This window comes from Petromyzon marinus, chromosome 74 (genome assembly GCF_048934315.1).
Source record: "Petromyzon marinus isolate PM22_M1 ecotype Great Lakes invasive population chromosome 74, UKy_Petmar_22M1.pri1.0, whole genome shotgun sequence".
NCBI lineage: Eukaryota > Metazoa > Chordata > Hyperoartia > Petromyzontiformes > Petromyzontidae > Petromyzon > Petromyzon marinus.
In genome coordinates, this window is record NC_133740.1 from 4169864 (window position 1) to 4194868 (window position 25005).

At 47.4% G+C, this 25005-nt stretch overlaps 1 protein-coding gene across 2 annotated transcripts in view; it reads right to left on the minus strand.

Annotated features, from left to right (window-relative positions):
- Nucleotides 1–277: 277 nt before the first annotated feature.
- The window catches only part of LOC116958200 (uncharacterized), a 43916-nt gene continuing 19188 nt past the window's right edge, over nt 278–25005 (minus strand). Inside the window, exons 5-10 of one of the 2 annotated variants that reach the window (XM_032980706.2) lie at nt 23120–23221; nt 22114–22151; nt 19822–19868; nt 12887–12916; nt 5699–5798; nt 278–884 (exon numbers count right to left, since the gene is read on the minus strand). In XM_032980706.2, coding sequence (XP_032836597.2) covers nt 5747–5798; nt 12887–12916; nt 19822–19868; nt 22114–22151; nt 23120–23221 — 269 coding nt within the window. In that variant the 3' untranslated portion in view covers nt 278–884; nt 5699–5746. The remainder of the gene's footprint in view (nt 885–5698; nt 5799–12886; nt 12917–19821; nt 19869–22113; nt 22152–23119; nt 23222–25005) is intronic. The other variant, XM_032980707.2, reaches the window with a different exon arrangement.

The following is a 25005-nucleotide window of genomic DNA, read 5'->3' on the forward strand; positions in this document are numbered from 1 at the left end:
AAAAAATAAAACAACAAAAATCACGACGTTTCGGCCACAACACAAGCGGCCTTCATCAGGTGAAGGTTCCAGACTGTCTCGAAGACTGCGCTGGAGTGAAACAGAGCCAAGCTCAGCCCACGGCCATACCAAAGAGCATGGATCCTTGCAGTCACGAAAGCTTACGAATCTAGAATCGTGTTGAGATGTTCAAACACCAAATAGCCGCACGCCTATTGCAAGGCAGTCAAGTCTGCATTAACCACACACTTATGGTGAACGTGCAAACAAACGCGCGTTTCATTTGCACTCAATTTTATTTGAATTTGGTGATTATACGTTTGTGTATATATGTATAATGTGTGCGTGTGCGGGGAGCGGTAGTGGTGTAGCGGCTCGCGCTGCGCTATGAGCCCGGCGAGCCCGAGCTTAATTCTCGCTCACGGCCAACACCGGTGACGATTATCAGAAGCGGTGCTGGGCCTCCCTTAGGTCGACTCAGCCTCAAATGAGTGCCTGGTGCGGTGTGTGGTAAACATCGCCACTGGGGAGATAAAGGCGGCCGGGCGTAGCTGCGCCACAGTGCCATGCCCTTCATAGCCGCTGCAGCTTCTCGCTTCCAACAGCACTTGCCCCAACCGTCTGTTCCAGGCTATACGGGGGACCTTTGTATTTGTGTGCGCAGCGTGTGTGTGTGTGAGTGTATGCTCAGGAATCGTGAAGGAGTAATACACGGGGGTGGGGGGGGGGGGTAAGAGACGGCGATTTTGAAAGGAGAAGATTTCACAGCGCCGGGTGCTGCTGTTCGACAAAAGACTCCATCCTCGTCGTCCCTGCTGATCACGAGAGAGGGCGAGCGACTCCCTTACTCCTCATCCTCCTCCTTCTCACCCGCCTCCTGCTCGCTGATCACGACGCGCCATGCAAGCCAAGGGGAACGGCAAGGGGTGAGCATTTTGGTGGCAGGGAGCCAGCAGTGCGGTGGTGGACTACACTATACGTTACACTATACACTACTACGCACTACACTACACACTACACTACACATTACACTACACACTACACTATACACTACACTACACATTACACTACTATACACTACACATTACACTACTATACACTACACATTACACTATACACTACACTACACATTACACTACTATACACTACACGTTACACTATACACTACACACTACACTACAAATTACACTACACACTACACATTACACTACTATACACTACACATTACACTATACACTACACACTACACTACACATTACACCACTATACATTACACTATACACTACACATTACACTACTATACACTACACATTACACTACACACTACACTACACATTACACTACACTACACATTACACTACACGTTACACTATACACTACACACTACACTACACTACACATTACACTACGATACACTACACTATACACTACACACTACACTACACATTACACTACACTACACATTACACTACTATACACTACACTATACACTCCACACTACACTACACATTCCACTACTATACACTACACTATACACTACACATTACACTACTATACACTACACTATACACTACACTACACATTCCACTACTATACACTACACTATACACTACACTACACATTACACTACTATACACTACACTATACACTACACTACACATTACACTACACACTACACTACACATTACTGGGGGGAGGGGGGGGGCGACGGCTCGAGCAGAGGGAGCCGACACTGACTCACTCACACATCATACACTGACTCACTCACACATCATACACTGACTCACACATCATACACTGACTCACTCACACATCATACACTGACTCACTCACAGATCATACACTGACTCACTCACACATCATACACTGACTCACTCACACATCATACACTGACTCACTCACACATCATACACTGACTCACTCACACATCATACACTGACTCACTCACACATCATACAGTGACTTTCTCACACATCATACACTGACTCACTCACACATCATACACTGACTTTCTCACACATCATACACTGACTCACTCGCACATCATACACTTACTCACACATCATACACTGACTCACTCGCACATCATACACTGACTCACTCACACTATACACTGACTCACTCACACATCATACACTGACTCACTCATACATCATGCACTGACTCACTCACACATCATACACTGACTCACTCACACATCATACACTCACTCACACATCATACACTGACTCGCTCACACATCATACACTGACTCACTCACACATCATACACTGACTCACTCACACATCATACACTGACTCACTCACACATCATACACTGACTCACTCACACATCATACACTGACTCACTCACACATCATACACTGACTTTCTCACACATCATACACTGACTCACTCGCACATCATACACTTACTCACTCACACATCATACACTGACTCACTCGCACATCATACACTGACTCACTCACACTATACACTGACTCACTCACACATCATACACTGACTCACTCACACATCATGCACTGACTCACTCACACATCATACACTGACTCACTCACACATCATACACTCACTCACACATCATACACTGACTCGCTCACACATCATACACTGACTCACTCACAAATCATACACTGACTCACTCACACATGATACACTGACTCACTCACACATCATACACTGACTCACTCACACATCATACACTGACTCACTCACACATCATACACTGACTTTCTCACACATCATACACTGACTCACTCACACATCATACACTGACTCACTCACACATCATACACTGACTCACTCGCACATCATACACTGACTCACTCACACCATACACTGACTCACTCACACATCATACACTGACTCACTCACACATCATACACTGACTCACTCGCACATCATACACTGACTCACTCACACCATACACTGACTCACTCACACATCATACACTGACTCACTCACACATCATGCACTGACTCGCTCACACATCATACACTGACTCACTCACACATCATACACTGACTCACTCACACATCATACACTGACTCACTCACACATCAGACACTGACTCACTCACACATCATACACTGACTCGCACACACATCATACACTGACTCGTTCACACATCATACACTGACTCACTCACACATCATACACTGACTTTCTCACACATCATACACTGACTCACTTACACATCATACACTGACTCACTCACACATCATACACTGACTCACTCACACATCATACACTGACTCACTCACACATCATACACTGACTCACTCACACATCATACACTGACTCACTCACCCACTCACACACCATACACTGACTCACTCACACATCATACACTGACTCACTCACACATCATGCACTGACTCGCTCACACATCATACACTGACTCACTCACACATCATACACTGACTCACTCACACATCATACACTGACTCACTCACACATCATACACTGACTCACTCACACATCATACACTGACTCGCACACACATCATACACTGACTCGTTCACACATCATACACTGACTCACTCACACATCATACACTGACTTTCTCACACATCATACACTGACTCACTTACACATCATACACTGACTCACTCACACATCATACACTGACTCACTCACACATCATACACTGACTCACTCACACATCATACACTGACTCACTCACCCACTCACACATCATACACTGACTTTCTCACACATCATACACTGACTCACTCACACATCATACACTGACTCACTCACACATCATACACTGACTCACTCACACATCATACACTGACTCACTCACACATCATACACTGACTCGCACACACATCATACACTGACTCGCTCACACATCATACACTGACTCACTCACACATCATACACTGACTCACTCACATATCATACACTGACTCACTCACACATCATAAACTGACTCACTCACACATCATACACTGACTCACAAATACACTCAATCACACTTCATGCGCCGACTTACTCGCACATCATATACTGACTCGCACATCATACACTCACTCACGCTGCTGCTGACTCGCTCACACATCATACACTGGGAGTGTCGTGCTGCCAGCTATGGCTGCAGGTGTTGTCGTACGTGTTATTTATAGCGTTTATTGTTAAATTTAAAATCACAGTTCCTATGATTACTGTTGTTACATTGTTTTTATAGCTTTATTTTGGTGATTCTAAAACATGGTTAATCTAAATTGTCTCATGGTTGTTGTTGTTGGCTTGCACCACATTTGTGATTTTTGCACACAGCGTTTTAATAAGTTTTTTTTGCGTGTGTGGAATATTTGCTGGTTTATCCAGGATGTTTCTGTTACGCGTTGTCGCTTTAAGATGTTCTGTGTTCAAATTTTGTTTGTTGCGGTCGCACCCGACTTAAGAGCCGCATGGCTCACAGGGGTATACCTAATAAATGAAACTTTAAACTTACACTACTATACACTACACTAATATACTGAATTAAAAACTAATTTATTTATAACTGCCCGTTGTGTGTAGTTTGTTGTCCTTCCCCCCTCCCCGCCGCACCTCCGTTTAGCACGATTGGCTACGTACGGTGGTGCGAAAGAATTTCAACGTACACACACACACACACGTACGTATACGCGGTGCCGGATGAAGCTAGTGTAGGGCCTGTAGCATACGTTATAACGGGGCCCACATTTTAGTAAAACCACGTTAATATTAAAACACAAACTTTTTACTTGCATAGTAAAGTAACTGTATATTTTTAAAAAATTTGCTATACAGCCAGATACTACGACAAATCCCTACGCTTAAACACCCAGTCGTTCTTAAAAAGTCGAAGGCAGTATAGTACTATAGTAATTGAGCAAGTGCAGAATCACTGAACCGGAATTGATAGATTCAAAGAAGCATTTAGCGTGGGGCCCTTGAATGTGCGGGTCCCGTATGTAGCTACTTTTCCTACTATGGGGTCGTCCATAAATGACGTCGCGAACTTAGGGGGGGGGTCAGACATTTGTGACGATGTGTGACGAGGGGGGGGGTTGAGAAATGTGACGTCGCATCAAAAAAGCGCAACTTTTAAATAAATGTAGACAACACCGTTCTATGTCTCGATTTAAAGCCTTTCGTGACTGCAGGGATTCATATTCTTGGATCTTTCGGTAAAGTCACCACCACGTAGAAGGGAAACAATAAAATAATAAAAATATAAAACAATTAAATTATTGTAAAACAATAAAATTATTATTCTTGGTTCTGTCGGTAAAGTCACCACCACGTAGAAGGGAAACAATAAAATAATGCGAATGAACCATCTAAATTCTCACGACGTTTTGGCCACAACACAAGCAGCCGTCCTCAGGTGAAGAACAGAGCTGTCGGAAAGACAGGACGCTGTCTTTTTGAAGCATGTTTTATATTTTTTTTGGGGGGGGGGGGCGCAGAGTTTTGTGACGTCATATTTGAGGGGGGTGGGGGGGTCTGACTTTTTCTGACGCCGTGTGACAAAATTCGTCCAAAATCGCGTGACGTCATTTATGAACGGGCCCCTATGATCATCGGGCACGTGCACACACCACGCGCGCACACCACACGCGCACACCATGTGCACACACCATGTGCACACACCACGCGCGCGCACACCACGCGCGCGCACACCACGTGCTCACACCACGTGCTCACACCACGTGCGCTGCTACCTGCCGGCGGTGGCAGCGGCGGCGGCAGCGTGGGGAGGAGCCCGGCGACTACTCCGGAATCGCCGCTCGGCGTGGCCGGACCGCGGCGTCGCGGTTCAACCTGCGGGACCACCACGAGGCCGGAGCACGGCAACAAGGGAGGGGGGCGCGGTGGGGGGGGGGTCAGGTGAGCGACAGCCACGTGCTCGGCAAAAACGTTGGGCGAACGTTGGGTTCAAAGTTGAGCCAACTTAGCCGCAGTGTTCGTTGAGTCTGTGGGTTGTGTTGAGTCAATGGACAGTGTTGAGTCTATGGTGCAGTGTTGAGTCTATGGGTAGTGTTGAGTCTATGGTGCAGTGTTGAGTCTATGGGTAGTGTTGAGTCTATGGGCAGTGTTGAGTCTATGGGCAGTGTTGAGTCTATGGGCAGTGTTGAGTCTATGGGCAGTGTTGAGTCTATGGGCAGTGTTGAGTCTATGGGCAGTGTTGAGTCTATGGTGCAGTGTTGAGTCTATGGTGCAGTGTTGAGTCTATGGGTAGTGTTGAGTCTATGGGCAGTGTTGAGTCTATGGGCAGTGTTGAGTCTATGGGCAGTGTTGAGTCTATGGTGCAGTGTTGAGTCTATGGGTAGTGTTGAGTCTATGGACAGTGTTGAGTCTATGGTGCAGTGTTGAGTCTATGGGTAGTGTTGAGTCTATGGTGCAGTGTTGAGTCTATGGGTAGTGTTGAGTCTATGGGCAGTGTTGAGTCTATGGGCAGTGTTGAGTCTATGGGCAGTGTTGAGTCTATGGGCAGTGTTGAGTCTATGGGCAGTGTTGAGTCTATGGGCAGTGTTGAGTCTATGGTGCAGTGTTGAGTCTATGGTGCAGTGTTGAGTCTATGGGTAGTGTTGAGTCTATGGGCAGTGTTGAGTCTATGGGCAGTGTTGAGTCTATGGGCAGTGTTGAGTCTATGGTGCAGTGTTGAGTCTATGGGTAGTGTTGAGTCTATGGACAGTGTTGAGTCTATGGTGCAGTGTTGAGTCTATGGGTAGTGTTGAGTCTATGGTGCAGTGTTGAGTCTATGAGTAGTGTTGAGTCTATGGGCAGTGTTGAGTCTATGGGCAGTGTTGAGTCTATGGGCAGTGCTGAGTCTATGGGCAGTGTTGAGTCTATGGGCAGTGTTGAGTCTATGGTGCAGTGTTGAGTCTATGGTGCAGTGTTGAGTCTATGGGTAGTGTTGAGTCTATGGGCAGTGTTGAGTCTATGGGCAGTGTTGAGTCTATGGGCAGTGTTGAGTCTATGGTGCAGTGTTGAGTCTATGGGTAGTGTTGAGTCTATGGACAGTGTTGAGTCTATGGGCAGTGTTGAGTCTATGGGCAGTGTTGAGTCTATGGGCAGTGTTGAGTCTATGGTGCAGTGTTGAGTCTATGGGCAGTGTTGAGTCTATGGGCAGTGTTGAGTCTATGGACAGTGTTGAGTCTATGGGCAGTGTTGAGTCTATGGGCAGTGTTGAGTCTATTGGCAGTGTTGAGTCTATGGGCAGTGTTGAGTCTATGGGTAGTGTTGAGTCTATGGGTAGTGTTGAGTCTATGGGCAGTGTTGAGTCTATGGGCAGTGTTGAGTCTATGGGGAGTGTTGAGTCTATTGGTAGTGTTGAGTCTATGGGCAGTGTTGAGTCTATGGGTAGTGTTGAGTCTATGGGTAGTGCTGAGTCTATGGGCAGTGTTGAGTCTATGGGCAGTGTTGAGTCTACGGTTAGTGTTGAGTCTATGGGTTGTGTTGAGTCTATGGTGCAATGTTGAGTCTATGGGTAGTGTTGAGTCTATGGGTAGTGCTGAGTCTATGGGCAGTGTTGAGTCTATGGGCAGTGTTGAGTCTATGGGTAGTGTTGAGTCTATGGGTAGTGCTGAGTCTATGGGCAGTGTTGAGTCTATGGGCAGTGTTGAGTCTATGGGCAGTGTTGAGTCTATGGGTAGTGTTGAGTCTATGGGTTGTGTTGAGTCTATGGTGCAGTGTTGAGTCTATGGGTAGTGTTGAGTCTAAGGGCAGTGTTGAGTCTATGGTGCAGTGTTGAGTCTATGGGTAGTGTTGAGTCTATGGGCAGTGTTGAGTCTATGGTGCAGTGTTGAGTCTATGGTGCAGTGTTGAGTCTATGGGTAGTGTTGAGTCTATGGACAGTGTTGAGTCTATGGGCAGTGTTGAGTCTATGGGCAGTGTTGAGTCTATGGGCAGTGTTGAGTCTATGGTGCAGTGTTGAGTCTATGGGCAGTGTTGAGTCTATGGGCAGTGTTGAGTCTATGGACAGTGTTGAGTCTATGGGCAGTGTTGAGTCTATGGGCAGTGTTGAGTCTATTGGCAGTGTTGAGTCTATGGGCAGTGTTGAGTCTATGGGTAGTGTTGAGTCTATGGGTAGTGTTGAGTCTATGGGTAGTGTTGAGTCTATGGGTAGTGTTGAGTCTATGGGCAGTGTTGAGTCTATGGGGAGTGTTGAGTCTATTGGTAGTGTTGAGTCTATGGGCAGTGTTGAGTCTATGGGTAGTGTTGAGTCTATGGGTAGTGCTGAGTCTATGGGCAGTGTTGAGTCTATGGACAGTGTTGAGTCTATGGGCAGTGTTGAGTCTATGGGCAGTGTTGAGTCTATTGGCAGTGTTGAGTCTATGGGCAGTGTTGAGTCTATGGGTAGTGTTGAGTCTATGGGTAGTGTTGAGTCTATGGGTAGTGTTGAGTCTATGGGCAGTGTTGAGTCTATGGGGAGTGTTGAGTCTATTGGTAGTGTTGAGTCTATGGGCAGTGTTGAGTCTATGGGTAGTGTTGAGTCTATGGGTAGTGCTGAGTCTATGGGCAGTGTTGAGTCTATGGGCAGTGTTGAGTCTACGGTTAGTGTTGAGTCTATGGGTTGTGTTGAGTCTATGGTGCAATGTTGAGTCTATGGGTAGTGTTGAGTCTATGGGTAGTGCTGAGTCTATGGGCAGTGTTGAGTCTATGGGCAGTGTTGAGTCTATGGGTAGTGTTGAGTCTATGGGTAGTGCTGAGTCTATGGGCAGTGTTGAGTCTATGGGCAGTGTTGAGTCTATGGGCAGTGTTGAGTCTATGGGCAGTGTTGAGTCTATGGGTAGTGTTGAGTCTATGGGTTGTGTTGAGTCTATGGTGCAGTGTTGAGTCTATGGGTAGTGTTGAGTCTAAGGGCAGTGTTGAGTCTATGGTGCAGTGTTGAGTCTATGGGTAGTGTTGAGTCTATGGGCAGTGTTGAGTCTATGGTGCAGTGTTGAGTCTATGGTGCAGTGTTGAGTCTATGGGTAGTGTTGAGTCTATGGACAGTGTTGAGTCTATGGGCAGTGTTGAGTCTATGGGCAGTGTTGAGTCTATGGGCAGTGTTGAGTCTATGGTGCAGTGTTGAGTCTATGGGCAGTGTTGAGTCTATGGGCAGTGTTGAGTCTATGGACAGTGTTGAGTCTATGGGCAGTGTTGAGTCTATGGGCAGTGTTGAGTCTATTGGCAGTGTTGAGTCTATGGGCAGTGTTGAGTCTATGGGTAGTGTTGAGTCTATGGGTAGTGTTGAGTCTATGGGTAGTGTTGAGTCTATGGGCAGTGTTGAGTCTATGGGCAGTGTTGAGTCTATGGGGAGTGTTGAGTCTATTGGTAGTGTTGAGTCTATGGGCAGTGTTGAGTCTATGGGTAGTGTTGAGTCTATGGGTAGTGCTGAGTCTATGGGCAGTGTTGAGTCTATGGTGCAGTGTTGAGTCTATGGGTAGTGTTGAGTCTATGGGTAGTGCTGAGTCTATGGGCAGTGTTGAGTCTATGGGTAGTGTTGAGTCTAAGGGCAGTGTTGAGTCTATGGTGCAGTGTTGAGTCTATGGGTAGTGTTGAGTCTATGGGCAGTGTTGAGTCTATGGACAGTGTTGAGTCTATGGTGCAGTGTTGAGTCTATGGGCAGTGTTGAGTCTATTGGCAGTGTTGAGTCTATGGGCAGTGTTGAGTCTATGGGTAGTGTTGAGTCTATGGGTAGTGTTGAGTCTATGGGTAGTGTTGAGTCTATGGGCAGTGTTGAGTCTATGGGCAGTGTTGAGTCTATGGGGAGTGTTGAGTCTATTGGTAGTGTTGAGTCTATGGGCAGTGTTGCGTCTATGGGTAGTGTTGAGTCTATGGGTAGTGCTGAGTCTATGGGCAGTGTTGAGTCTATGGTGCAGTGTTGAGTCTATGGGTAGTGTTGAGTCTATGGGTAGTGCTGAGTCTATGGGCAGTGTTGAGTCTATGGGCAGTGTTGAGTCTATGGGTAGTGTTGAGTCTATGGGTTGTGTTGAGTCTATGGTGCAGTGTTGAGTCTATGGGTAGTGTTGAGTCTAAGGGCAGTGTTGAGTCTATGGTGCAGTGTTGAGTCTATGGGTAGTGTTGAGTCTATGGGCAGTGTTGAGTCTATGGTGCAGTGTTGAGTCTATGGTGCAGTGTTGAGTCTATGGGTAGTGTTGAGTCTATGGGTAGTGCTGAGTCTATGGGCAGTGTTGAGTCTATGAGCAGTGTTGAGTCTATGGGTAGTGTTGAGTCTATGGGTAGTGTTGAGTCTATGGGTAGTGTTGAGTCTATGGGTAGTGTTGAGCCTATGGGTAGTGTTGAGTCTATGGGTAGTGTTGAGTCTATGGGTACTGTTGAGTCTATAGGTAGTGTTGAGTCTATGGGTAGTGTTGAGTCTATGGTGCAGTGTTCAGTCTATGGGTAGTGTTGAGTGTATGGGTAGTGTTGAGTCTATGGGCAGTGTTGAGTCTATGGGCAGTGTTGAGTCTATTGGCAGTGTTGAGTCTATGGGCAGTGTTGAGTCTATGGGCAGTGTTGAGTCTATTGGCAGTGTTGAGTCTATGGGTAGTGTTGAGTCTATGGGTAGTGTTGAGTCTATGGGTAGTGTTGAGTCTATGGGCAGTGTTGAGTCTATGGGCAGTGTTGAGTCTATGGGGAGTGTTGAGTCTATGGGCAGTGTTGAGTCTATGGGCAGTGTTGAGTCTATGGACAGTGTTGAGTCTATGGGCAGTGTTGAGTCTGTGGGTAGTGTTGAGTCTATGGTGCAGTGTTGAGTCTGTGGGTAGTGTTGAGTGTATGGGCAGTGTTGAGTGTATGGGCAGTGCTGAGTCTATGGGTAGTGTTGAGTCTACAGGCAGTGTTGAGTCTATGGGTAATGTTGAGTCTGTGGGCAGTGTTGAGTCTATGGGCAGTGCTGAGTCCACGGGCAGTGTTGCTCAGTGTACAGGGGAAGTTGATTCCAGTGGTGGAGTGCTAGGAGGGAGAAGGATTGACAACGGGATTGGGCACCAGGGGAGAAGGAGGAACAGAGACAGACAAAAAGAGGATTGGGAACAAAGTGGAGGAGAGGTGGGGACATGGGAGGAGATGAGGGAGGCACAATGAGGTTGGGGCAAGGCCATGCAGAGATTTATAGACGAGTGTAAGCTACCGTCCGTTTTCCTCTAACGCCGCGTGTAGTTTTCACAACGCGAATTGAATATAACGTGACCTAGAGAACTGAACCACATCGCGCGAGTAGGAATGAAGTTGTCGTACAGCGGCTGCCTTGGCACAGCATCGTCATCATCGACATCGCGCAAGGAGGCATTGGGATGCTGCTGGATGCTTCTAGATGCTACCCACGCCCCTCAGTCTTTATTCAGCCCTGCGTTATGCATCCGACGGCGTTATCGCGGACTGTGCTTTACCCTCCTATTCTATAAACCCGTCCAAGGACGTGTGTATTGCAGTAGATCTGAAACTTGCAAGCGTAAAGCAGACCGCGACTAGATATTCACTGCATTAGCGCGTGTGCACTTTGTAAGGGCGCGGTGACACGGACCTGTTTCATTTTAATAAGGTTATAATCCCTTGTTCATCACGACGTCCTTTTTACTTTGATGTCTCAGTAGCGTTACGGAGACCACGTGACGTGATGAGGGTTCTGCCTTTGTAGTGAGGGTTGGGAGTTGACGCCGAGGAGGGGGGGAGGAGGCGCCTCTGCCCCCCCCCCCCCCATGTGGAGTGACGTCAGCTGCTCATGATTATTAATGAGGGGGGGGTGTCTATTTGGAGGACGTCCACTTATGATTATTAATGAGGGGGTCTGTTCGATGAGGAGTGACGTCACCTGTTCATGATTATTAATGAGGGGGTCTGTTCGATGAGGAGTGACGTCACCTGCTCATGATTATTAATGAGGGGGTCTGTTCGATGAGGAGTGACATCACCTGTTCATTATTATTAATGAGGGGGGGGCGCTGGTCGTCGACGTGGAGTGACGTCACAGACATTCTTGGCTCATAGTAGGTAGTAATAATAATGGGAGGGGTGCCCATTTGGAGGACGTCACCTGCTCATGAATATTAATGAGGGGGTCTGTTCGATGTGGAGTGGCGTCACGAGCGTTAAGGACAGACGTTCCTGGGTGATTACAGGAGGTATTATTAATTATAGAGCGATTTTCCATAACGCGGTGTTCGTCAGGAACGCGACAGCCTCCACCGCCGCCGCGTTATAGGAGAACGAGGGAGACTGCGCGAGAAACGAGAGAGGTGGAGTGAACGGTGAAGTTGGCCGAGCGTGAAGGGGGAGAGCCCAAAGCGTGAGAAGAGTTAATGTGGAGATCGGAAAGAACGGACCAACATGCAAGGCCCTCTAACTCCTCCTCCTCCTCTACTGGGCCATAAACTAAAACTATTTGATTTGACCAGCTGTGTAGCTCTTTTTTTCAGAGACGACGCTGGCTATCACAAATTATCGCTCAACGAAGTGGCGGCTTAGCATCATCGTCATCATCATCATCACCACGTGGAGATGTGGAGCCAATTACGCTGAACGCATGACGTCGATTCTAAACGTGGAGGGGAAAAACCGGGGGACCTGGAGAAAAATCCACACGACCACGGGGAGAGAAAGAGAGACACACACAAACTCCAAATAAACAACAGCAGGCATCGTCAGGGTCGGGATCGAACCTTCGACCTCCTGTATACCAGGCGAGGTAGTTAACACGGTGGCTAGGAAATGTTAACTACCTCGCCTGGTATGATGATGAAAGAGAGAGAGACACGGAAACTCTAAATATACAGCAGGCATCGTCGGGGTCAGGATCGCACCCAAGAACCTCCTGTATACCGGGCGAGGTAGTTGACATCTCCTAGCCACTGCGGCGGCCTCAACAGGTAAGTGGTAAAAAGTGAGTTTCGGGGAGGAGGGCGACTCCAGTAGACACTCACCTTTTGGAGGGTTGAGGCACATTGGTCACGCTGGAGAGAGAGGGGTGAGAGATGAGAGAAAGATTTTTACCATCGCGAGAGTTGACCACGGCAACACAGGCCGTGACGGAGTCTCTCTGTGCTGCAGGACAACGCAATGGGCAGTGTTGAGTCTATGGTGCAGTGTTGAGTCTATGGTGCAGTGTTGAGTCTATGGGTAGTGTTGAGTCTATGGGCAGTGTTGAGTCTATGGTGCAGTGTTGAGTCTATGGTGCAGTGTTGAGTCTATGGGGCAGTGTTGAGTCTATGGGCAGTGTTGAGTCTATGGGTAGTGTTGGGTCTATGGTGCAGTGTTGAGTCTATGGGTAGTGTTGAGTCTATGGGCAGTGTTGAGTCTATGGGGCAGTGTTGAGTCTATGGGGCAGTGTTGAGTCTATGGGTAGTGTTGAGTCTATGGGGCAGTGTTGAGTCTATGGTGCAGTGTTGAGTCTATGGGCAGTGTTGAGTTTATGGGCAGTGTTGAGTCTATGGGTAGTGTTGAGTCTATGGGGCAGTGTTGAGTCTATGGGTAGTGTTGAGTCTATGGGTAGTGTTGAGTCTATGGGTAGTGTTGAGTCTATGGGTAGTGTCGAGTCTATGGGTAGTGTTGAGTCTATGGGGCAGTGTTGAGTCTATGGGCAGTGTTGAGTCTATGGGCAGTGTTGAGTCTATGGGCAGTGCTGAGTCTATGGGTGGCAGTGCTGAGTCTATGGGGCAGTGTTGGGTCTATGGTGCAGTGTTGAGTCTATGGGGCAGTGTTGAGTCTATGGGCAGTGTTGAGTCTATGGGCAGTGTTGAGTCTATGGGCAGTGTTGGGTCTATGGTGCAGTCTTGAGTCTGTGGGTAGTGTTGGGTCTATGGGCAGTGTTGAGTCTATGGGCAGTGTTGGGTCTATGGGGCAGTGTTGGGTCTATGGGGCAGTGTTGAGTCTATGGGCAGTGTTGAGTCTATGGGCAGTGGTGAGTCTATAGGGCAGTGTTGAGTCTATGGGCAGTGTTGAGTCTATGGGGTAGTGTTGAGTCTATGGGTAGTGTTGAGTCTATGGGGTAGTGTTGAGTCTATGGGGTAGTGTTGAGTCTATGGGTAGTGTTGAGTCTATGGGGTAGTGTTGAGTCTATGGGTAGTGTTGAGTCTATGGTGCAGTGTTGGGTCTATGGGCAGTGTTGAGTCTATGATGCAGTGTTGAGTCTATGGTGCAGTGTTGAGTCTATGGTGCAGTGTTGAGTCTATGGGCAGTTTTGGGTCTATGGGGCAGTGTTGAGTCTATGGGTAGTGTTGAGTCTATGGTGCAGTGTTGAGTCTATGGGCAGTGTTGAGTCTATGGGTAGTGTTGAGTCTATGGGTAGTGTTGGGTCTATAGGCAGTGTTGAGTCTATGGGCAGTGTTGAGTCTATGGGTAGTGTTGAGTCTATGGGTAGTGTTGGGTCCATGGGTAGTGTTGGGTCTATGGGTAGTGTTGGGTCTATGGGTAGTGTTGGGTCTATGGGTAGTGTTGGGTCTATGGGTAGTGTTGGGTCTATGGGTAGTGTTGGGTCTATGGGTAGTGTTGGGTCTATGGGTAGTGTTGGGTCTATGGGTAGTGTTGGGTCTATGGGTAGTGTTGGGTCCATAGGTAGTGTTGGGTCTATGGGCAGTGTTGAGTCTATGGGTAGTGTTGAGTCTATGGGGCAGTGTTGAGTCTATGGGTAGTGTCGAGTCTATGGGTAGTGTTGAGTCTATGGGTAGTGTTGAGTTTATGGGTAGTGTTGAGTCTATGGGTAGTGTTGGGTCTATGGGCAGTGTTGGGTCTATGGGCAGTGTTGGGTCTATGGGCAGTGTTGAGTCTATGGGCAGTGTTGAGTCTATGGGCAGTGTTGAGTCTATGGGTAGTGTTGAGTCTATGGGGCAGTGTTGAGTCTATGGGTAGTGTCGAGTCTATGGGTAGTGTTGAGTCTATGGGTAGTGTTGAGTTTATGGGTAGTGTTGAGTCTATGGGCAGTGTTGAGTCTATGGGGCAGTGTTGAGTCTATGGGCAGTGTTGAGTCTACGGGCAGTGTTGAGTCTATGGCCAGTGTTGAGTCTATGGGCAGTGTTGAGTCTATGGGGCAGTGTTGAGTCTATGGGCAGTGTTGAGTCTATGGGTAGTGTTGAGTCTATGGGCAGTGTTGGGTCTATGGGTAGTGTTGAGTCTATGGGCAGTGTTGAGTCTATGGGCAGTGTTGGGTCTATGGGTAGTGTTGAGTCTATGGGCAGTGTTGAGTCAATGGGCAGTGTTGAGTCTATGGGTAGTGTTGAGTCTATGGGTAGTGTTGAGTTTATGGGCAGTGTTGGGTCTATGGGTAGTGTTGAGTCTATGGTGCAGTGTTGAGTCTATGGTGCAGTGTTGAGTCTATGAGTAGTGTTGAGTCTATGGGTAGTGTTGAGTCTATGGGTAGTGTTGAGTCTATGGGTAGTGTTGAGTCTATGGGCAGTGTTGAGTCTATGGGCAGTGTTGAGTCTATGGGCAGTGTTGAGTCTATGGGGCAGTGTTGAGTCTATGGGCAGTGTTGAGTCTATGGGCAGTGTTGAGTCTATGGGGCAGTGTTGAGTCTATGGGCAGTGTTGAGTCTATGGGGCAGTGTTGAGTCTATGGGGCAGTGTTGAGTCTATGGGTAGTGTTGAGTCTATGGGTAGTGTTGAGTCTATGGGCAGTGTTGAGTTTATTGGCAGTGTTGAGTCTATGGGGCAGTGTTGAGTCTATGGGCAGTGTTGAGTCTATGGGCAGTGTTGAGTCTATGGGCAGTGTTGAGTCTATGGGCAGTGTTGAGTCTATGGGCAGTGTTGAGTCTATGGGACAGTGTTGAGTCTATGGGCAGTGTTGAGTCTATGGGCAGTGTTGAGTCTATGGGGCAGTGTTGAGTCTATGGGAAGTGTTGAGTCTATGGGTAGTGTTGAGTCTATGGTGCAGTGTTGAGTCTATGGGGCAGTGTTGAGTCTATGGGCAGTGTTGAGTCTATGGGCAGTGTTGAATCTATGGGGCAGTGTTGAGTCTATGGACAGTGTTGAGTCTATGGGTAGTGTTGAGTCTATGGTGCAGTGTTGAGTCTATGGGTAGTGTTGAGTCTATGGGTAGTGTTGAGTCTATGGGCAGTGTTGAGTCTATGGGGCAGTGTTGAGTCTATGGGCAGTGTTGAGTCTATGGGCAGTGTTGAGTCTATGGGGCAGTGTTGAGTCTATGGGGCAGTGTTGAGTCTATGGGCAGTGTTGAGTCTATGGGCAGTGTTGGGTCTATGGGTAGTGTTGAGTCTATGGGCAGTGTTGAGTCTATGGGCAGTGTTGGGTCTATGGGTAGTGTTGAGTCTATGGGCAGTGTTGAGTCAATGGGCAGTGTTGAGTCTATGGGTAGTGTTGAGTCTATGGGTAGTGTTGAGTTTATGGGCAGTGTTGGGTCTATGGGTAGTGTTGAGTCTATGGTGCAGTGTTGAGTCTATGGTGCAGTGTTGAGTCTATGAGTAGTGTTGAGTCTATGGGTAGTGTTGAGTCTATGGGTAGTGTTGAGTCTATGGGTAGTGTTGAGTCTATGGGCAGTGTTGAGTCTATGGGCAGTGTTGAGTCTATGGGCAGTGTTGAGTCTATGGGGCAGTGTTGAGTCTATGGGCAGTGTTGAGTCTATGGGCAGTGTTGAGTCTATGGGGCAGTGTTGAGTCTATGGGCAGTGTTGAGTCTATGGGGCAGTGTTGAGTCTATGGGGCAGTGTTGAGTCTATGGGTAGTGTTGAGTCTATGGGTAGTGTTGAGTCTATGGGCAGTGTTGAGTTTATTGGCAGTGTTGAGTCTATGGGGCAGTGTTGAGTCTATGGGCAGTGTTGAGTCTATGGGCAGTGTTGAGTCTATGGGCAGTGTTGAGTCTATGGGCAGTGTTGAGTCTATGGGCAGTGTTGAGTCTATGGGACAGTGTTGAGTCTATGGGCAGTGTTGAGTCTATGGGCAGTGTTGAGTCTATGGGGCAGTGTTGAGTCTATGGGAAGTGTTGAGTCTATGGGTAGTGTTGAGTCTATGGTGCAGTGTTGAGTCTATGGGGCAGTGTTGAGTCTATGGGCAGTGTTGAGTCTATGGGCAGTGTTGAATCTATGGGGCAGTGTTGAGTCTATGGACAGTGTTGAGTCTATGGGTAGTGTTGAGTCTATGGTGCAGTGTTGAGTCTATGGGTAGTGTTGAGTCTATGGGTAGTGTTGAGTCTATGGGCAGTGTTGAGTCTATGGGGCAGTGTTGAGTCTATGGGCAGTGTTGAGTCTATGGGCAGTGTTGAGTCTATGGGGCAGTGTTGAGTCTATGGGGCAGTGTTGAGTCTATGGGCAGTGTTGAGTCTATGGGCAGTGTTGAGTCTATGGGGCAGTGTTGAGTCTATGGGCAGTGTTGAGTCTATGGGTAGTGTTGAGTCTATGGTGCAGTGTTGAGTCTATGGGCAGTTTCGATTTAAAGCTTTCGTGACTGCAAGGATTTATCTTCTTTGGTTCTTTCGGTAAAGTCACGTAGAATGGGAATAAAATAATAAATTAATAAAATAAAATAACACAATAAAATTCTCACGACGTTTCGGCCACAACACAAGTGGCCTTCTTCAGGTGAAAGGAACAGACCTGTCGGGACGACAGAGCTTCAATGAACGTTCTTAAGATTTGTAACGTCACATGACATTGACTTCTCCAAGACGGAGGTTCTTTGCAAACCAACCGGCTACCATGAGAGATTCGTTCATGAGGCCATTCACATATACAAGCACAGAGACAATTTCAACCGAGAAGATGGATTCTGGCTTAGTAACCATTGGAAAGATGTTTTAAACCATTTCCGTTCTTAATTAATTGTATTTTACGATGACCTTCAGACCGCAGCTCTTTCGCCGGCATTGACTCTTAATACCTCTCACACCACGGTTAATGGTATGGTTTACAACATGGAGTATAACAGCGCCTCGCAGCTGTCTCTCTCCCCCTCCTCCGTTCCGACCATGGATGAACTCATCCGTCTGAACGGGGCTCGTAGCTATCCGTGGTGCTGAAGTTGAGGGTAAGAATCCACCCATTTTTTTCGCCATATAGCATTGTGATATATAACGACTTATTGTTGGTAGCTTAGCTGATTGGAGAATATATAGAGTTTATTGATAACATTGATGTAGTTTATATTTTATTTTTTATTGGTTTACTATATGGTATTCATTATATAGTGTAGTGTATACCCAGTTACTGTGAATAGCTCAGCTTATTGAAGAATATATTGAGTACATTTATTATATTGATGTAATTTAGACTTAGGTTTTTTTCACATCGGTTTACTATATGATAGTCGAGTTGTTGCAGCCCCTTTGGCGTCCATGTACTAGGTGCCTCTGTAGATGTGTAGGCTTTGACTTTAACATAGCTATTTCTATGACCAGTCACAAGCTAATCCCTCAGGTATTTCAATGCTAAATTCTCCTGTTTGATTTGTACTAGGTGCCTCTGTAGATGTGTAGGCTTTGACTTTAACATAGCCATTTCTGTGACCAGTCACAAGCTAATCCCTCAGTTATTTCAATGCTAAATTCTCCTGTTTGATTTATACTAGGTGCCTCTGTGGATGTGTAGGCTTTGACTTTAACATAGCCATTTCTGTGACCAGTCACAAGCTAATCCCTCAGTTATTTCAATGCTAAATTCTCCTGTTTGATTTATACTAGGTGCCTCTGTGGATGTGTAGGCTTTGACTTTAACATAGCCATTTCTGTGACCAGTCACAAGCTAATCCCTCAGTTATTTCAATGCTAAATTCTCCTGTTTGATTTATACTAGGTGCCTCTGTGGATGTGTAGGCTTTGACTTTAACATAGCCATTTCTGTGACCAGTCACAAGCTAATCACTCAGCTATTTCAATGCTAAATTCTCCTGTTTGATTTGTACTAGGTGCCTCTGTGGATGTGTAGGCTTTGACTTTAACATAGCAATTTCTATGACCAGTCACAAGCTAATCCCTCAGTTATTTCAATGCTAAATTCTCCTGTTTGATTTATACTAGGTGCCTCTGTGGATGTGTAGGCTTTGACTTTAACATAGCCATTTCTGTGACCAGTCACAAGCTAATCACTCAGATATTTCAATGCTAAATTCTCCTGTTTGATTTGTACTAAGTGCCTCTGTGGATGTGTAGGCTTTGACTTTAACATAGCCATTTCTGTGACCAGTCACAAGCTAATCACTCAGCTATTTCAATGCTAAATTATCCTCTTTGATTTGTACTAGGTGCCTCTGTGGATGTGTAGGCTTTGACTTTAACATAGTTATTTCTATAACCAGTCACAAGCTAATCACTCAGCTATATCAATGCTAAATTCTCCTGTTTGATATGTAAACCCCTTTGTCAAGGTGCCTCACTTCTCTAAACCAGCTTAACAGACGCTACAAATCTTAACAACGTTCATTGAAGCTCTGTCGTCCCGACAGGTCTGTTCCTTTCACCTGAAGAAGGCCACTTGTGTTGTGGCCGAAACGTCGTGATAATTTTATTGTGTTATTTTATTTTATTAATTTATTATTTTATTCTCATTCTATGGACAGTGTTGAGTCGATGGGTAGTGTTGAGTCTATGGGTAGTGTTGAGTCTATGGGTAATTTCGATTTAAAGCTTTCGTGACTGCAAGGATTTATCTTCTTTGGTTCTTTCGGTAAAGTCACCATGTAGAATGAGAATAAAATAATAAATGTATAAAATAAAATAACACAATAATATTCTCACGACGTTTCGGCCACAACACAAGCCGCCTTGTGTGTGCAACGTGATGATGTGGTGACCACCGTCTTTGTTCGACGGTTTAGCCAAAAGCCGCCGCTGCTACTGTTGCTGCGATGGCGACCACAGACTTCGCGCGATGAAGATGGTTTATCGCTCCTTGAGATCAGCGACTGGGTAACGCTAATTACCTCGACTCGTGGTTTTCTCCCATTTTGGCTTCTTTCGAATCTTTCTCCTGTAAAAGCAAAAAAAGCATTCCCCCCTGTCAAAAGTGCGACATCGCATGTCTGCATGCACGTTTATACCGTAAATGGGGAGCGGTGGTGTGGTCACGGTTATCGCTACGCTGTTTCAACATGCAGTGGTGCTTTTGCGACCAATATTATCCGTAGTGGAGTTGTTTTAGGGGTTAGATCGCGTAAATATGGATGTGTCGTGAAACCTGCCACCACCACCCGACGCAGATAATTAAGTGCGGGGTTTTTCACGTAAACGAAACGTGCCAATTCGTTACTAGTACAGCACTGACTGGTTGTGTGTTGCAAGGCCGTAGCCATGGAGTGAACATTGGGGGTGACCAAATCTTCCAGGGGGTGTGGGGATCCCACCCAGAAAAAAAAATCTAAATTTAAAAACGAATTTCCTGCCTAAAATATTACAAAATTCACTCAAACATAGGATGGACTTTTTATTTATTTTTTACAATAATGTCTAATAGTGTATTGTATTACATTGTTCTGTTTTTTCTTTTAACCTTTTCTTGTTTCATTGTATGTAATGGCAGAGATGAGGGATTAATAAAGTACAACCATAACCATAATCATATCAACAGAAATCTATTTTACAGCAATATATAAGGGGGGACATTTTGAGCATATTTGAATATTGGGGGGTATGTGTCCCCCGGAATATATAATATAGTTACGGCCTTGGTGTGTTGTAGAGTAAACCCACTACAACATTGACAATTCGAGTACGGTGACATTTTGCCAGTAATAATTAAAACTAGCATCATCAGGCTTACAGCCAGAGTTGGCTTACTAATTGGCTGTGTCGGGTGGTGGCGGGTTTAACGACATATATTTACGCAATCTCACCCAAACACCTCTGTTGTGGATAGCGCTACGCTGCGCTACGAACCCGGGAAATGGAGTTCGATTCCCGCTCACGGCCACCGACACTGGTGACGATTATCTGAACCGGTTCTGGGTCTCCCCTCAATCGACTCAACCTCAAATGAGTACTTGGTGTAGCGGTGTGTAGTAAAACATTGCCACTGGGGAGACAAAGGCGGCCGGGCGTGGTGCTGGCCACCTACCCCCTCGTGCGCCGTGCCGGACTTCATAGGTGCTGCTCGCTAACAGCACTTGCCCCAACAGTCTGATGAAGGCTACACGGGGAATTTTTTTATTTTTTTACCGTATATGACAAGGTGGAAACATCGCATAGGCGTGTACTTTGTAACGCTTTAATGATGGTTTGCGTTTGACAGAGGCGTCCGCATAATCGCCAGGGTCCCACGGTGGCTAGGAGATGTTAGCTACCTCGCCTGGTATACAGGAGGCCGTGGGTTCGATCTCAACCCTGACACCTGCTGTATATTTTGAGTTTGCGTGTCTCTCCGGGTCACCTGCCTTTTTTCCCCTCCACATTTAGAATCGAGATCACTCGTTGAGAACATTTGGTTGTTGCTATAAATTTTACACATGATGATGATGATGATAGTAAGTGTACTTCGTAGAGCTATCATTTGTGATGGCCAGGTCGCTTCTGAAAGAGATCCTACATCGCACAGCTCGGTTGGGGCCTTAGCTGGTAAACAAAACAAAAAAATGGTAGTTAAAATAGTTGAACGGTATCTGAACATCTGCGAAACCACTGAACATATGGGGGAAAAGAGCTTCATAGCTCATCCGATTTTAAAAAATATATTTCTATTCTGAGTCTGTCGGAGTGCTTTAACATCTCACATCAACGCATTTTCAAAGGGGGCAGCTGTCTGGAAAAAAAATGGTCTTCACAATAAAAGTTCGTTTATGGACTTAGATCGCGTATGAATGTACAATGTTGTGTCGTTAACCCATCACCACGACCACCACCTGACACAACCCATCAGTTCGGTGGTTGTGTCACGTGAACGAAAGTTACTACGTCAGCGCTTACCGGTGTGCCGGAGAGGGACAATGATTGCCGCTTTGTGTGATCCAAATCGATTTGAACGATAATATTCACCTGCCAGCTGAAAAAATATCAGGCGCTCGCTAACCGCACTTTTTTTGGTATTAAGGCTGTGCGCGTGTGCGTGCGCGCGTGTTTGCCTGTGTTTGTGCGTGTCTGTGTGCGTGTGCGTGTGTGCGTGCGTGTGTGCGTGCCTGTGTGTGCGTGCCTGTGTGTGCGTGCGTGTCTGTGTTTGTGCGTGTGTGTCTGCGCGTGTGCGTGTGTGCGTGCGAATGTGGAATCGGTGCACAGGAGGTCCGTACCTTAACCGGCTTCCTGGGCTCCTTTATCAAGCAGAGGACTGCGCACGAGCGACAGCAGAGACGTAGGGAGAGGAGAGAGGGAGAGAGAGGGAGAGAGAGAAGAGAAATAAAAAAGCTGCGTGAATTTTGAGATCCCCGCGGTATTGTGTGGAGACTCCTCTGAGGCTCAAAGCGATCGGCTGCAGCGGCTCGCGGTTCGGATCCGGCATGCCGCCCCGGTAAGTAACGCCGTGTGGAGCATTCACAGGCGAGGGAGTTACCATCACATAGCCACCGTGATGATGATGATGAGAGAGAGAGACGCAAACTCCAAATATTAGCAGCAAGCATCGTCAGGGTCCGGGATTGAACCCACGACCTCCTGCAAACCAGGCGAGGTAGTTAACATCTCCTAGCCACCGTGATTATGATGAGAGAGACGCAAACTCCAAATATTCAGCAGCAGGCGTCGTCAGGGTGGGGATCGAACCCACGACCTCCTGCAGACCATGAGGCGAGGGAGTTAACATCTCCTAGCCACCGTGATGATGATGAGAGGCAGACACAGACCTCCTGTATACCTGGCGAGGTAGTTAACATCTCCTAGCCACCGTGATGATGATGAGAGACAGACACAGACCTCATGTATACCAAGCGAGGTAGTTAACATCTCATAGCCACCGTGATGATGATGAGAGACACAGACCTCCTGTAGACCAGGCGAGGTAGTCAACATCTCATAGCCACCGTGATGATGATGAGAGAGAGACACAGACCTCCTGTAGACCAGGCGAGGTAGTCAACATCTCATAGTCACCGTGATGATGATGATGATGAGAGAGAGAGACACAGACCTCCTGCAGACCAGGCGAGGTAGTCAACATCTCATAGCCACCGTGATGATGATGAGAGAGAGAGACACAGACCTCCTGCATACCAGGCGAGGTAGTTAACATCTCCTAACCACCGTGATGATGATGAGAGACACAGACCTCCTATAGACCAGGCGAGGTAGTCAACATCTCACCAGAGTTGGGCACCACCACCGTGGTCTCCTTGTCCAGGCCGATGCCGACGGTGAAGGCGTTGAACTCGGTAATCACTCGCTGTGGCAGCGTGCGGTTCCGCGCTGATAAGGGGGACACACACGCCGGTGGTGAGGAGCGGTGAGGAGTGGTGAGCGGTGAATAGCGGTGAGTGGTGAGTGGTGAGCGGTGATCGGTGAATAGCGGTGAGTGGTGAGCGGTGATCGGTGAATAGCGGTGAGCGGTGAGCGGTGGCTAAAAGTTTTGGTGGAGGCAGTGCTGGAGGGTGCAAGGGTGAACTGGTCGAATAGCATTGAGCAGTGTGACTTGATTACCATCCTCACCACCGCCATCATCGATATCACCATCATCCTCACCATCACCGCTATCACCATCATCCTCACCATCACCATCACTGCTATCACCACCGCCATCAATGCTATCGCCGCTATCGCCGCTATCATCCTCACCACCACCATCATTCCATTTGTCATTGTATTGTGACTGAATGACGCGGTCGAAGCGTGATGGGGATAATTATGAAGACGTTGATCATCTCATAGCCCGTCATCATCATCCTGCTGCTCCCCGCACGCCAGCTACAACCAAGCCAATCCCTATCATTACCCCAACCCCTATCACTACCCCTATCACAATCCCTATCACTACCCCTATCACTACCCCCATCACTACCCCTATCACAACCCCCATCACAACCCCTATCACAACCCCCATCACAACCCCTATCACTACCCCTATCACTACCCCTATCACTACCCCTATCACTACCCCCATCACTACCCCTATCACTACCCCTATCACTACCCCTATCACAACCCCTATCACTACCCCTATCACAACCCCCATCACTACCCCAATCACTACCCCTATCACAACCCCCATCACTACCCCTATCACAACCCCCATCACTACCCCCATCACTACCCCTATCATTACCCCTATCACTACCCCTATCACTACCCCTATCACTACCCCTATCACAACCCCCATCACTACCCCTATCACTACCCCTATCACTACCCCCATCACAACCCTATCACTACCCCTATCACTACCCCCATCACTACCCCCATCACTACCCCTATCACTACCCCTATCACTACCCCCATCACAACCCTATCACTACCCCTATCACTACCCCCATCACTAACCCTATCACTACCCCTATCACTACCCCTATCACTACCCCTATCACTACCCTATCACTACCCCTATCACTACCCCCATCACTACCCCCATCACTACCCCTATCACTACCCCGATCACAACCCTATCACTACCCCTATCACTACCCCCATCACTACCCCCATCACTACCCCTATCACTACCCCCATCACAACCCTATCACTACCCCTATCACTACCCCTATCACTACCCCTATCACTACCCCTATCACTACCCCCATCACAACCCTATCACTACCCCTATCACTACCCCCATCACTACCCCTATCACTACCCCTATCACTACCCCCATCACAACCCTATCACTACCCCTATCACTACCCCTATCACTACCCCCATCACTACCCCCATCACTACCCCCATCACTACCCCCATCACAACCCTATCACTACCCCTATCACTTCCTCCATCACTACCCCTATCACTACCCTTATCACTACCCTATCACTACCCCTATCACTACCCCCATCACTACCCCTATCACTACCCCTATCACTACCCCCTATCACTACCCCTACCACTACCCCTATCACAACCCCTATCACAACCCCTATCACAACCCCCATCACTACCCCCATCACTACCCCTATCACTACCCCCATCACAACCCCCATCACTACCCCATTCACAACCCCCATCACAACCCCTATCACTACCCCTAACACTACCCCCATCACTACCCC